Raw genomic sequence first — 12,834 nt, forward strand, 5'->3', positions numbered from 1 at the left:
TACTCTGACCAACCCCCTCAACTTTGCTGGCAGTAGCAGGAGTGGGGAACATACTGGAGTCCTTTAAATAGGAAGGCACACACATGCTTTAGATAACCCAGACCAGCAGCTACTCTATTGTACAGAATTACATTTCACTTACCAAGACTACCTGGGGGGAAATGCTGGAAAGGATAAACCCAACTCTAAACTGCGCAAATTCTCTGAGTGCAGAGGGGTAGAGTGACAACAGCAGATTTAGAGATTTTTGCACGGCAGGGCTCGGAAGGAAAACTGAAATTGAATGACCCCATACTCTACTTTGTTTTGGCTGCATTCTACTAATGGGCAGAGAGCCAAACTAGGCTCGGTGACGATGAAAGGCATGGGTTGAACCGAGGGCCACAGAAAGGGCATGAAATATGAAGATATATAGAAGAAACAGTTAAAAATGGAACAGCCAGTCTCTAGCATTGACAATTGCAACCATGACCTTTCCAAGCACCTAACCAAACAGACCAAGGTTTCATGCAAATTTAGAAATTCAGAGATCACTGCTAGATTAAATATGCAAATAGATAAATAATGAACCATTTATTTATGCATAAGTATTTCCATGGATCTTGGTACTGCAGGGTCCCACCAAGTCCACCATTTCCCCATTATTACTGATATTATTTTAAGCCACATATAAATATCCCTTTGTCATCCTGAAAGACCTGGACTGTACAACTCTTACTCTCCTTAGTGAGCATTTATTCACAAGAGTAGTTCCTCTGACTTCCAATACCCACAGGTTTTAGGAAGGGATTTGTACAGTTTAGTCCATGGTGAATATCACCCATGTATTTCCCATCAGACAAGCCTATGGCAAGTATTCTGAACTCCAGCTGTTTTATTTTAATCAAAGCTGAGTTGTTTTCTCTTGCCCTAAAAATACAAGATGAAGCAAGTCACAATGCTGATCACTGCCAAGGCTGCCAATCATTCCACCTTGCAGGAACTGGAGGGGCTGCAAGTTTTGGGAAGTGGAAGCAAAAATTAAGGAGTAGGAACACCTTCCTTAAGAGCTTTTTCCACAGAAAGGCACCTAAGATTTTATCCTCCTCCACAAGACTCACAGTTGAGCATTAACAAACCTACACTACGTACTTAAAAGCAAAACCTGAAGTCTATAAAGTGCCTAACAATAGAATTCAATAATACAACATCTCAGGGCTAGTCAGAGCTGCAGGAGCCTTGAGGAATGAGGGAGTTCATATCAAATTAGTGCTAGTGAAGCTAGAATCTGCCTTAATTTGATTTTAGAAACCAAATATACCTTCCTGATTTCATTTACTCTGTTATCTGAAGATTCAGTCTATCAAATTATAGGGTATGTTTTGTTTAAACTGCCCATTTAAAACCAATTTCAACCACCCTGTTCCTTTATGTCCAGCTTTCAAGCAGTATTTATTGCTTAGTTCTTTAGCTTAAGGCAGGGGAGGGGAGAAGAGCAGAAAGAAGCGAAACTTATTAACTTTTCAGGACAAAGCTTTTCTTGACAACCAAACAGCAGGAAATCACCAGCATTGTTTTAGTTAAGTTGTTAGGCTTTTAAAAATGAATTAACTAACTGAAAGCAAAGAGGTGACAGGGAATAGGCAGGATGAACAGCTCCATGCTCGTGTATTGGTGGGCGATTTGGTAATAACACTGCTACATTTATACTGAAGTCAGATGTTTGCAAATATCCCTGACTAACCTTATTCAGGGCCCCAGTTCAGCCAGGAACTTAAGCACATGCCTAACTTTAAGCATGTGAGTAGCCTCACTGAAAGAATGACTGAATTAAATTAAGTTAATTGAAAGTCAAGATGTTAAAGGCAATAGCAAGGATTTCCAGGGGATTACTGCAGGTTTAAAGTTAGGTATGTGCTTAAGTACCTTGCTGATTTGGAGTCAGAGAGTGGTTGTGGCTCTCATCGTCTTCCGTCTGAAAACTGCTTCACTTTTCACTGCTCATCGAATTCAGAGGCCACCGCCGGCAGGCTGCAGCTGATCAGCCTCCGGTTTCCGAAGGCTGAAGGCTGTAGGAGTGTTACTGCAAGGGGCTGCGTATTGGGAAGGTGTATGGAACTCAGCTGGACTTTCCCTTACAACACATCTAATTGACGTGCCCTTACTGCAGCTGAGCCACATGTGGGTGAGCAGTGGAGATACACAGCCCCGTGTGATCAGCTGGTGTCTGGAAGGAGGATGCTGAGTGCACTTCCTTATCAGCAATCAAAGAACCATTCTTCCTCTGCATGATGGTTAGTGTCCATTTCCCCTGCCACACTGTACCTACCCTGTATATCCGAGCAGCTGATTTAGGAGAAATCAAAGAGAAAAACAAAGAGGAGCAGGACGCAGCGAGCTGAATTTTCCCTGCAAGGTACTTCTGAGACTATCAATGTATTGGCTTGATTGTTTGTTCTGCCAGTTGTTTGACTGGTAGCTGAATTTGCAAGTCAAATCCAGCAGGTAGATTGGGAAGGCTTTGTGTGACTATCATGCCTAAAATGCAGTTCCCCTCGTCTGCCACAAGATGGGACTGATGCTCTGCAGCTAGAGGCAGATCTCAGTGGATGTACAAGTATACTGGGCTATACAGTGAGGAAATCATCTGAAGATGCAGAAAAATGATGTCTCCCTCCCGCTGGCAAGAGCGAGGAGCTCCGAAATCTGAGCAATGGGAGAGAATGGAGAAGAAAATCCTTTGGAGACATGCATGACGAAGAGTGGCTCTACTCCAGCTTTTCAGATGACTGGCTATTTACTAGCCACAGTCAATGCACTCACAAGGCCACCTGGCATCTCCAGAGCTGCATTATTGCAACCACGTCATTGTCAAGCTCTGCATGTGGTGGCTGCGGTTCTTGCAGGGGGCTCCTTTGCTCTGGAGATCTCACAGTTTCTGATAACGTGATGGCTTTGTCCTCAAAGAGAGGCATCCATGGGAGTTATTATTAAAGGTTCTTCTAAGCACAGGGAGTCACCACTGAAGAACTGATGATCTTGTCTTTAGCTCTTAACTTTTCCAAATCACATGGATTTAGCCACCAAGCCACCACTAAATGCAGAGCTCTGAAAATTCATGAGTAAAGATTAGTAAGGTTTTGGTGTATCAGAATCACATCCAACTGCCCTTGCCAAATCTCCACTTATCCAGAACAATGCCATGAATAAGGATGTCTTTACAGCTTTTATCAAAGTTCTCTCTTAAGACTCCACTAACTGACTGACTACTTAAAGAGTCCATCATTCATCTAGAGCAGTTTCCCAGGAAGAGAAGCAATTAGCAAAAAAAGAGGATTAGATTGAAATGATTCTGTGTCCCCTTTAAGGATTAAAGATACAAACTGTTGTGATTACATTTGTATGAAAAGAAAAATTCCAAAGAATGTACAAAATACTTCCAAGATATTTAACCTCAAGGAAACATTATAACTAGAGAGAGGCAACTGGAGCCTGAAACTAGAGAGGAACACTTTAAGTTAGACATTAGGAAACCTTTTCTTTTCCCAATAAGAGCAAGTAGCCAGTGGAGTAGATTCCACAAGCACCATTCATAGCTGTTGAGGCCCAAAGCAAACTTTATGATTACGTAGACTGACTTCCTTCACAACACAGGCCGAAGAACCTCACCCACTAATTTCTGCATCAAACCCATAATTTCTGGTGGCGCTAGAGTAGGTCTTTCAGGAAGATAATCAGTCTTAGATTTTGCGTCACTTGCAGTCTTTAAACCATCACGTCCCCAGGAATCCAAGCTGGTCCAATGGTTAAATACAACCATTAACATTCCATCAACTGGGTAGATCAGATACTTGGAAGAAACTGTCCTTTGAAATCCCAGGTTCAGAGGGAGACCCCAGCCCCACAATAGTTCTGGTCCTTTTAGTCAGGCATCTGTAAAAGCAAAGCTCGGCATGCTGCCTGGGAACAAGGATGTTATTTCAAATAAGCGAAGCCATTGTTTCCATTGACGTCATTTTGCTGGGTTGCTGGGTGTTCCCCCTGAGGTTTCAGATTAGCACAGATTAATATACCTGAGCTTTTGGGAGTGAGCTTTACACTACCAGATCGTGGTTTTTTTCCCCCAAAGAACAATTCATTCTCTTCAAAGTTTCACAGTGGGGTTTCTCTTAAATTACAAATGCTGTTAAGCTACATATTTCATTGCTACTGTAAATATTTGAGTGTTATATAGTCCTGCTTCCAGGCACTGGAGAGCTGGGTTGGGCTCACTGTCAAATGGTCAAGCTTATTCAGCTCCCAGTGGATGTTTCAGGTTTTAAGAAATGAGATAATTTACGAAAAGGGGATGAATGGCTGGCTCTCCCTGCTAGCCTTTTATTTTCTCTGACCTTAATTCCCTTTGGCACTTTTTTCACCATACCATTTCATCCCCTCCTCCTTAAGAGCAACTTGAGGTATGTCTCCAATAATTTACACACTTTGCTTCAGTCTGCTCTCAGGGTAATTTATTCCATGTATTCCATACCCTTTGCATGAAGCAATTTAAACCAAATTCCCCATTTACTCCGGCGTGCCTTCTCTTCGTTATTATTATTCATGTGCAGTGCAGTAGCACCAAGGGGTCTCAAACACTGTGCTAAGTGCTGTCTCTGCAAAAGACACGTGTTGACCAGAAGACTCCAACAATACTATGGGGAGGGGGCGGGAGGGGGACCATTCCTCTACTGCTTTCATGTGCTACATTGATGAAGGAGGGAATAGATCTAGAGGTGAAAGCAGGGGACTGTGAATACTGGGTTCTAATTCTTCCCCTGCCACTATCACTTCACTTCTCTAATGCCTCTATTTACCCAGCTGAAAATGAGGATGATATTTACCTATTTCATAGAGAGACTGTGAGTCTCAGCTAATTAATATCTGTACAGAGCTTTGAATCCGCTGATGAAAGGTGTGACATACATTCAAAGAATCATCATTTCTCGTCACATCCACAATTTCACTTGCTTTCCCTTTTCCTGTAGATCCGTTTAGCCATCTCTGTGCTAACATTTAAAACACACTAGGACAAACTCATCCCTAGTCTCGTTCCCATGACTTCAGAGCTGATTCACTAGGGATGAGATTAGCCCAGAGTTAGGTGATTTATCCAGCACACCCCCGTGGCTTTGTTCTCTCTGTGGAGGAGACAGATGCTAGCAGATGATTCATTCCCAGAAGTGGCACCTGATGCCGTGTGGATGTTACGTCTGGGGCTGCTCTATGTTTAGGCTGTTGATGGGCTTTTTTTTGGCTTCTGAACAGCATATTCTGTTAACTATGTTTATGCCTCTTTGACTTTGCTGTATTAATGGGCTGTAACACAGGATGATATCAAGCCATATGATTGAACCACATGGACACCTGAGCTCTCCCATTTCTCTCTCAAAAATTTCCCACGACTGATCTTATCCTCTTATTGTTATTCTACCTTCCCTTCCCCCCCACCCCCATTCAAAGAACAGGCAGATCAGTTTGGTTTATTTTCTTTTGTGCCATTCTCAGTGGCTTTTCAGGAAGGCTAATGCCAAAGAGGTGGGTCTTAAATCTTTCCCTGAAAGCTGTCAGACTTTCATCCTCAGCTCCTGGGGCAGGCAGTCCTCAGCGCACTGGCTGGCTGCTGAAAGGCTCTGTTCCCAGTCCTACTGTGATCAGCCTCTCTAGTGAGAGTTCCTTTGTCCCGGAGGAGATCTCTCTGGGTATACAGTACATTTCTTTCAATAGAATGCCCGTTCCAGTTTCCATCCAATAACAATTGGTCTCTGTGCCGCATCACTCCTGGCCCATCTCTGCTCTGTAACTGTGTTTGTTGTCAGTACAGATCCACAAAAGCAAGATGCACAGACTGAGAACTAAAAAGGAAAATGAAAACTAAACATCTACGGACATTAATATCTAAGACATCTTTTACCTACAGGCCTATTCTGCAATCCTCACTCACCTAAACAGTCCCACTAGTTAACATAACTATTACCATGATGAAGGGATGCACGACAACCCCTCATGTGTATTTAGTCACAATCAGCGCTATCTTCACTCCCAACACTTGGACCAACAGTCCAGGTAAAGTGCCAATAAAGGACACGGCTTTAAGATGTAGCAATAAACATAAGATCTTGTTGTAAATTCATGAAGAACTCAGGTACACTGTAAACCATCAGGTCTTATTTATTTGCCAATGATTTCCCCATATAATTCATAATGAAATAACATAACTTGGTCCAATAAAACCAGCACAGACTCTGCCTTGCTCAGACAGACATCAGCAACTCAAGCAGATGTCAGTTCGTAAAAATTGGCTGAGCAGGTCCAGTGTTCGATCAGCAAACTATGAAATGTTATTGCAGTGTCTCTATTTACCAGCAGCGGATACACTGGACCAGTGAGACATGAATAATTGATCGTGCTGTTTGTTAGCAGGCTTGGTTACCACAGTCAAAGCAGAGCTCATGTTCCTTGCAGCCAGAGGGAAGTTGCATGAAAAGGATTCTGGCAGGAACACGTGCTGTCTGTCTGGTGTGGGTTTATGCCTCTGGGTCACAACCACTCCCTTCTCGGCTGAGATTCCAGAGGCACTAACAGAAGGAGAAACTAGATTTGTGACCCTTATTGATGGTGCGTTAGCCTCTGTCCTGACAACTGGCAGGTCAAAGAGACTGAAACTGGCCCAGATTATCTCCCCCGGACACATGAATGTGGATCTCCACCCACAACCCCCTTCCAACATGGAAGGAGGCGAGCCCAGCTGCTTATATGGCACCATGCCCTGGGCCACATGCACAGGGGAAGGTGGGTGGGGGAGAGTGGGCAGGGCAGAGATAGGGCTGCACACAGTCCCACTCTCCTGCCCAATGGAGTCTCGGTGAAAAATTAGAGGCCAGGGTTGTATTACCTTTACGGCAGAGCCCCAGCATGTGGGGCCCAGGCATTGGAGTGGCAAGGAGCGTCCAAAAGCGCCATGCTGATGGGGGAGCACACAAGCGACACTGAGCCAGACCCGGAGCAGAGACGCAAGACTCTGAGCAGATGGCTCCGACCTCCCAGAGTACCTGGGGGCATTCATGGAGTTTGGCTGCATCCTGTGGCCTATCTGTGGGAAGGTTGGCAAACCGCACTCCCACCCCCAACAGAAGAGGGGGCAGACCGGGACGGGATCCCACAGAGACTTACCCAGGGATAGTCCAGGCTTTCATTATCACGCGCTAGTGACAATAAACGCGTCCCAATCGCACTGTAGTTTAGCATTTTACAAGGGAACTCTCCCTAACCTCCTCATTTCCTGGAAAGGGGCTACCATTGATGAAAATGTAGAACACGGTGTACACAAAGCTGCAGCCTTTCCGAACAGCAAAACACCACGTGTCCATAAAAACCCACCTTCAGCTTAAAACCCACAGGAAACCCAAGGAAATGTCCACCGGGGGGGGGGGGGGAGAATCGAGGGGGGGGGCAACACACAGGCTGTGGAAGAGCAGGCACAATGGACTCGTCTGCAAGTTGTTTTATGAGCCGTCGACAAGGCTGGCTGCACCTCAGCAAAGAGCTGAGTCACAGGGATTCGTGCTCAGATGGCCATTGAGAGAGAGAGTTTACGTGAAAATCCTGCTTGCTTTCTTTATTTCTCAGAAGAGGGGTCGCTGTGGTTCTTTTGCGGGTGAGCATGACATTTTCACGGCTAGATTTTTCATTTATAATCCCTAATTACTGGCACTTACAACAGCAGCAGTGCGTCACACACTCGGCGTTGCAGGCATTGCTTGCATCTATTCGGCGCCTTGGCAATTGATGCACTGCGTTAGCAGAGGAAAGCAAACGCTTGTGTGATAAGGCCACATTCACCTTGAAATCCCTTCCCACTGAAAACACCCAGATGAGCACATTATATGCCATACACAGGAATCTCTGAATTATGACCCCCTGGAAAACACTCCGCTTTATTTAACAGCGGTGACCCTACTTTTCAATTCCGCTTCCCCTTCAAAGTAACAGTACTGGGGGGAGAAAACTATAACATTTCCCTCATGGTCTCCCTTCTGCCTTCCGCGCAGGTACTATTCCTCTGGGTGACAAGGAAACGTATGTCTTTGCCTGCTAGGCCGTGCCAGGCATTTCTTGTGCCCCACATCTGGTACCTGGTGTATTTAGCAGGAGCACACTACTTGTGTTGTAATGAGAAGCAGCTGGTGCATTTGGAAGCTCAGGTTTGACCACAAACCAGCAACAGAAGATGTGCGTAAACTTAAAATGGGTGGGTCTGAATCTCCTCTGGCTCACATCAGCATGAGCCCATTGGCCTTCATGGAGCTGCTCCCACTTTGTGAGAGTGCAGTGGCTGGGAGAATCAGGCCCTATAAATAAATACATTTGTACCGTGCAGTGCTTTCTGGGCACCAGATGTTCTGCAATAATCCCTCCCCAATCCCCTTCAGCATCCCCTTCCCTTCTCTCCATTCCCACAGCCCCTCGCCCACTCCCTGATCGGGGGACCAGAGGTCGGTCGGTCTCTTCCCATCCCACAATGGTCACACTGGCTGGCGTGTGTTTCAGATCTCCCTCCGGTAATAACTGATGGGTGGAGAAGGCTGGGGCCTGTCTCAGAGAGCTCACAGAGCTTTGCTCTGCCAGTAAGATAAAGTCCAGCTGAACCCCCAGATCTGGCAGGCCAAGGCCATAATAATACAAATGCTCACAATTCTATAAGCAGGGAAAGTCCAGAGTAACTCACGAGCACTGTAGCTTGGTACATACTATGCCAACCTTACTGTCCTGTGGTCTGATTACACATGCAGGAATCAGAATGGAAGGATCCCTTACTTGTTTCTCCATGTGTTAGCAGCAAACCAGGAATTTTCTGCAGCCCAGACACCAGCATATTCTCAGGGAAGAGGTGATACATGGTCTCGAGGGGCGGGTGTGGCCTTAAGGTGTACTGAAGGTGAGTGTTCTCTATCACCGTCATGTGTTTATTCTCTAAAGAGGGGAAAACGTTATGCAATATCTGAAAACACAGAGAGACAGACTTATAATGGTGCTACCCGTTGGAGAAGCTGATCGAATTAAGGTATCAATACATGCGCACTTTATCAGCAATGTAAAACCTGTTTTTAAAAAGTCTGTTTTCTTCATAAATGAATATGCAGCCTTTTCAGGCTTAGCTTTGTTAAGAGTTCTGGGCTTACAAATCCTCACACTGCAACTTCAGGGTAAATGAAAACAATGCCCAGTCTCTGGAAGATTATGATTAAGCAACTTAAAATTACTTGGATCTACTCTCACTCAGCTGTGAAGAAGAAAGAAGAAAATCCATCCCTTCTTCAATAGCACTGCAACTAAATGCTCTTGTTTAGGTTGTTTCTTAATCTTGTGTGTTCTATTCAAGTCCCCATCTAGACATATCTTCAAAAGACCAGCATCTGAGTCCCATTCAGAAAAGAACAGGGCCTGCAGACAGCTGATCTTGGGAGCATTATGATATGTCTGTGCCATTTTAGTTCACAGTGAAAGGCAAATTCTTAATCCATAACAGCTGGCAAAGGCTCCCTGGGAGACTTGTTTTTAATTGAACTTCCCTAAACTTCTTGTGCTAACTTTGCTCCCTCTTCGTAGTACAGCATGAGATGGGAATAGTGAAACTGGCTGCATCTCCTGCTGTTTCACTGCATGCACTCAGAAGAGCGACCCTTTTATCTTTCTGCTGCACATCTTTGTATCGTGAGCGATTCATTCGGTGGAGGTTCGGTTTCCCCTCAGGAACTGAAATGCAAGAATCAGTGGTACACACCCTGATACCTGGCATCTCCCAAGTGCTTTCAGCAGTCTAACAATGGTCTCTGCTCTCAAGCTGCTGAGAGGTATTTGCTACTCATGGGCTTCTCCCACTGAACATTGCAGCAGCCCCAACGCAAACTGGGAAAACTAGAGTGCTTTCTTTAAAAAATAAACTAACTCCTTCTGAGGTGATACACTACAGCTGCCTCTAGGGGGTGGATCCTGAGCACTTGGATACTCACCTGCAGGTTATTCCTCTTAGACGGCAATAAACACAAGCCATCTTCTCTGGGGAAGGCTTCAATACATAGACAGCTTTCCAGTGGGCAGTCACAGTATGCATCCGATGAAGTGAGCTGTAGCTCACAAAAGCTTATGCTCAAATAAATTGGTTAGTTTCTAAGGTGCCACAAGTCCTCCTTTTCTTTTTGCGAATACAGACTAACACGGCTGTTACTCTGAAACCAATTGAACTAGTGTTCATCATTTTTCAGACATGGTTATTGACCAGCATCACCAGGCAATCACGGCACCTATTTCTGCCACTTACCACCGAGGCTCAGTCCCTGCATTAGTGGACATGTATTTGCTTTGTTTGCTAGTACGGTGAGTATGGTTTTCCTTGCTAGGAAAGAAAACAGTTTCTAGAAATGACCTTTCACAAAGACCCCTATCCTGGGCAAAAGATGCTACCTAGCTTCCAACTCAGGAAAACAAATCTGACAAGTCTTTGTGGAACAGCAACCAAGCCTTAGCTACGAAGTTTTGTTTCAGTTACATTTTGCTTTTGAAAGCAACTTGAAATCCACCCCCTTGCTCATTTCCTTTGGGCAAGCTGTAGAATAAGTTACCCAAAATTTGCTAAAACTGCTCAGTATATTTCTCTGAATGGTCAGTTTTAGAGGTGGGCCAAAACCATAGCCATGTATTCAAATCCACATTGGCTCCCCACATTTTGACAGCCTGTGTAAGTTCAGCTAAATGAACCAAGAACCAAACACCTCCTAGGTTTGAATCCGCAAAATAAAAACCTACCAAACGAGGTTTTTCAAAATTAAAATTACCCCTGGTTTAACCTGCTCTGATTATGTGTACACGTTCTCCCCCGTTTCTAGCAGCAGATATTGGAGTCACGCTGTTATCATTACTATCCTATTACTGAAAACTCCCATGCATCCCTGATATTTGAAAAAAGAAAGCATGTGTCTGACTAGCACAGTAGGAAGTGGAAATACAATGCAAATTCTTCCACTGACTCGAATGGGCACTGGATTGGACCCTTCATCTCTGCAAACAGGAAACCAGCCTGGTGGAAGGAGACAGGGCACTGGAGAGCTTGTGGAAAAAATGGTCTTTAAAAGCAAAACTGGTGAAAGTGCAACTGACCCTCCTTCCTGCTTCCGCTTCTGGAACATCCCGAAGGTTTCTCAGGGCAAACGACCACCACCCAGCTTTGCTACAGTTCATTAGCAAATTCAGCACCAACCTTCAGGAAAACAGTGCACAAAGGGACGAGCCAGGCATGTTCAGAAAGACAAGGTCCTTGTTACACGCTTTACAAGGCAGCTTGCTCTTATATTTAATATTTTATAGTGCACTTTTCCTGCTCTGTGGGCTGTGTTCCATCAATACGTATATATCAATAATTGAAGCCCATTTGTGTTTATCGGCTGTGTCAGGTTTTCTTGCCAGTATCCACAGAGGCACCTTTTTCCATACATTGCCCATCTTTCACCTCTCCCTGCCTGTACAGATATCCAGTCTGGGCCTGACTGAGCCAGTTCGCTGAGTGCTGAGCTCTGCTAGGGTCATCTAGCTCTCTCTCTTACAGAAGTGGGAATTAGAGGTACCTCTGTGGTACACAGAACTATTGGCACCGCTGATGGGTGGTCTTCCTCCAGCTCAGACAGGACATTTGGCACTAGAAAGGACAGCTTGTGAGCCCGTTTTCCAGGCAAAGGAAAAAGAATCCCTTCTTCTTCCTTCACGACAGCTTTCTGCTTAGCTTTAGCTATCCATGTTTTCAGTCTGGTTCTTTCCAACTTAAATCGTGGGGTGGCTCACCTCAGTGTCTCTGTAGCAGGCTGCCCACTGCCGGGTATGAGAGAGAGATTCAACTCCTGGGCTCACTCACTCATTCTCCTGGATGTGGCACACTCAGAGAACTCCTCCTGCCCTATAGCTGACACGTGGGTGATCTAGGAGCTCTGTAGGTCAGCCCCACTGGAGCTGCTATGGTGCAGGATTAAGTGTGAGAGGGAGACATGGTTGGGGAATCCTCCATTGCAGACTAGAAAATGCAAACTTACAGTCTAGAGGTGAATTTGCATGGCAGAGCCATGCATCAAGCTAGATACAGACTCACTGCCATGTAAAATACCTATAAAATACTGAGAAAGGCTGGGTGGGGTTTGGTGGGCAGATTGTTTGATACACTGTGCTCTGGGCTCATTCTGCCTTCCCCAGCAGATGCGTCAAGGCTATTATTTGCTTGTTGAGAACTGACAATGGTCTTGGTGCTCTACAAGACCCTAAATGCAGACTCCATGCCCCAAAGAGCTTAAAAATCCTGCAGAGACTCTCATCCAGTTAACTTTATTCACATCAAGCAGAGCCAACAGGATGACTCACATGTGCTAAACTGAGTCCGTGTGGAAGTCTCTGCGGGATCAGGGCCTAGCCAGTGGACATGCTGTCATGGGACGGGATTTGATCGATGCAGCAGAAATTAAGCCCCTTTTCTCCTTACGCCCCAGAAATGGGCCCCTGCATGAACGACAGCCGTTAATGTTGCAGAGCACATTGCTGAGGCTGCCAGTAGCCCCAGCTATGACAAAGAGCCTTGGGGTGCTGCCAACTCCACTGCCCATAAGCAATAACTGGCCTTGGCCTCAAACAGCCTGGCATACAGCACAGGGGCATTTCACAGCAACCAACCAGCACCCTTGTCTTCCGGGCTTTTCTTCTGATCCATTTTGGGTAGCTAATCCTGAACCTGAGCAGCCAAAAGCTTGACACACTAACACAGAAAACAGCCAACGCTACATT

At 45.3% G+C, this 12,834-nt stretch overlaps 1 protein-coding gene across 10 annotated transcripts in view; it reads right to left on the bottom strand.

Annotated features, from left to right (window-relative positions):
- Positions 1 to 12,834, bottom strand: part of NPHP4 (nephrocystin 4) — a 100,534-nt gene that overhangs the window by 68,056 nt on the left and 19,644 nt on the right. For 8 of the 10 annotated variants that reach the window (XM_073316238.1, XM_073316232.1, XM_073316237.1 and 5 more), the window contains one exon: positions 8,833 to 8,988. In XM_073316238.1, the coding sequence (XP_073172339.1) occupies positions 8,833 to 8,988 (156 nt within the window). Of the gene's footprint in view, positions 1 to 8,832; positions 8,989 to 12,834 lie in introns of those variants that run through there. The other 2 variants (XM_073316240.1, XM_073316241.1) reach the window with 2 other exon arrangements.

This window comes from Lepidochelys kempii, chromosome 18 (assembly GCF_965140265.1).
Source record: "Lepidochelys kempii isolate rLepKem1 chromosome 18, rLepKem1.hap2, whole genome shotgun sequence".
In the NCBI taxonomy this organism is placed as follows: domain Eukaryota; kingdom Metazoa; phylum Chordata; order Testudines; family Cheloniidae; genus Lepidochelys; species Lepidochelys kempii.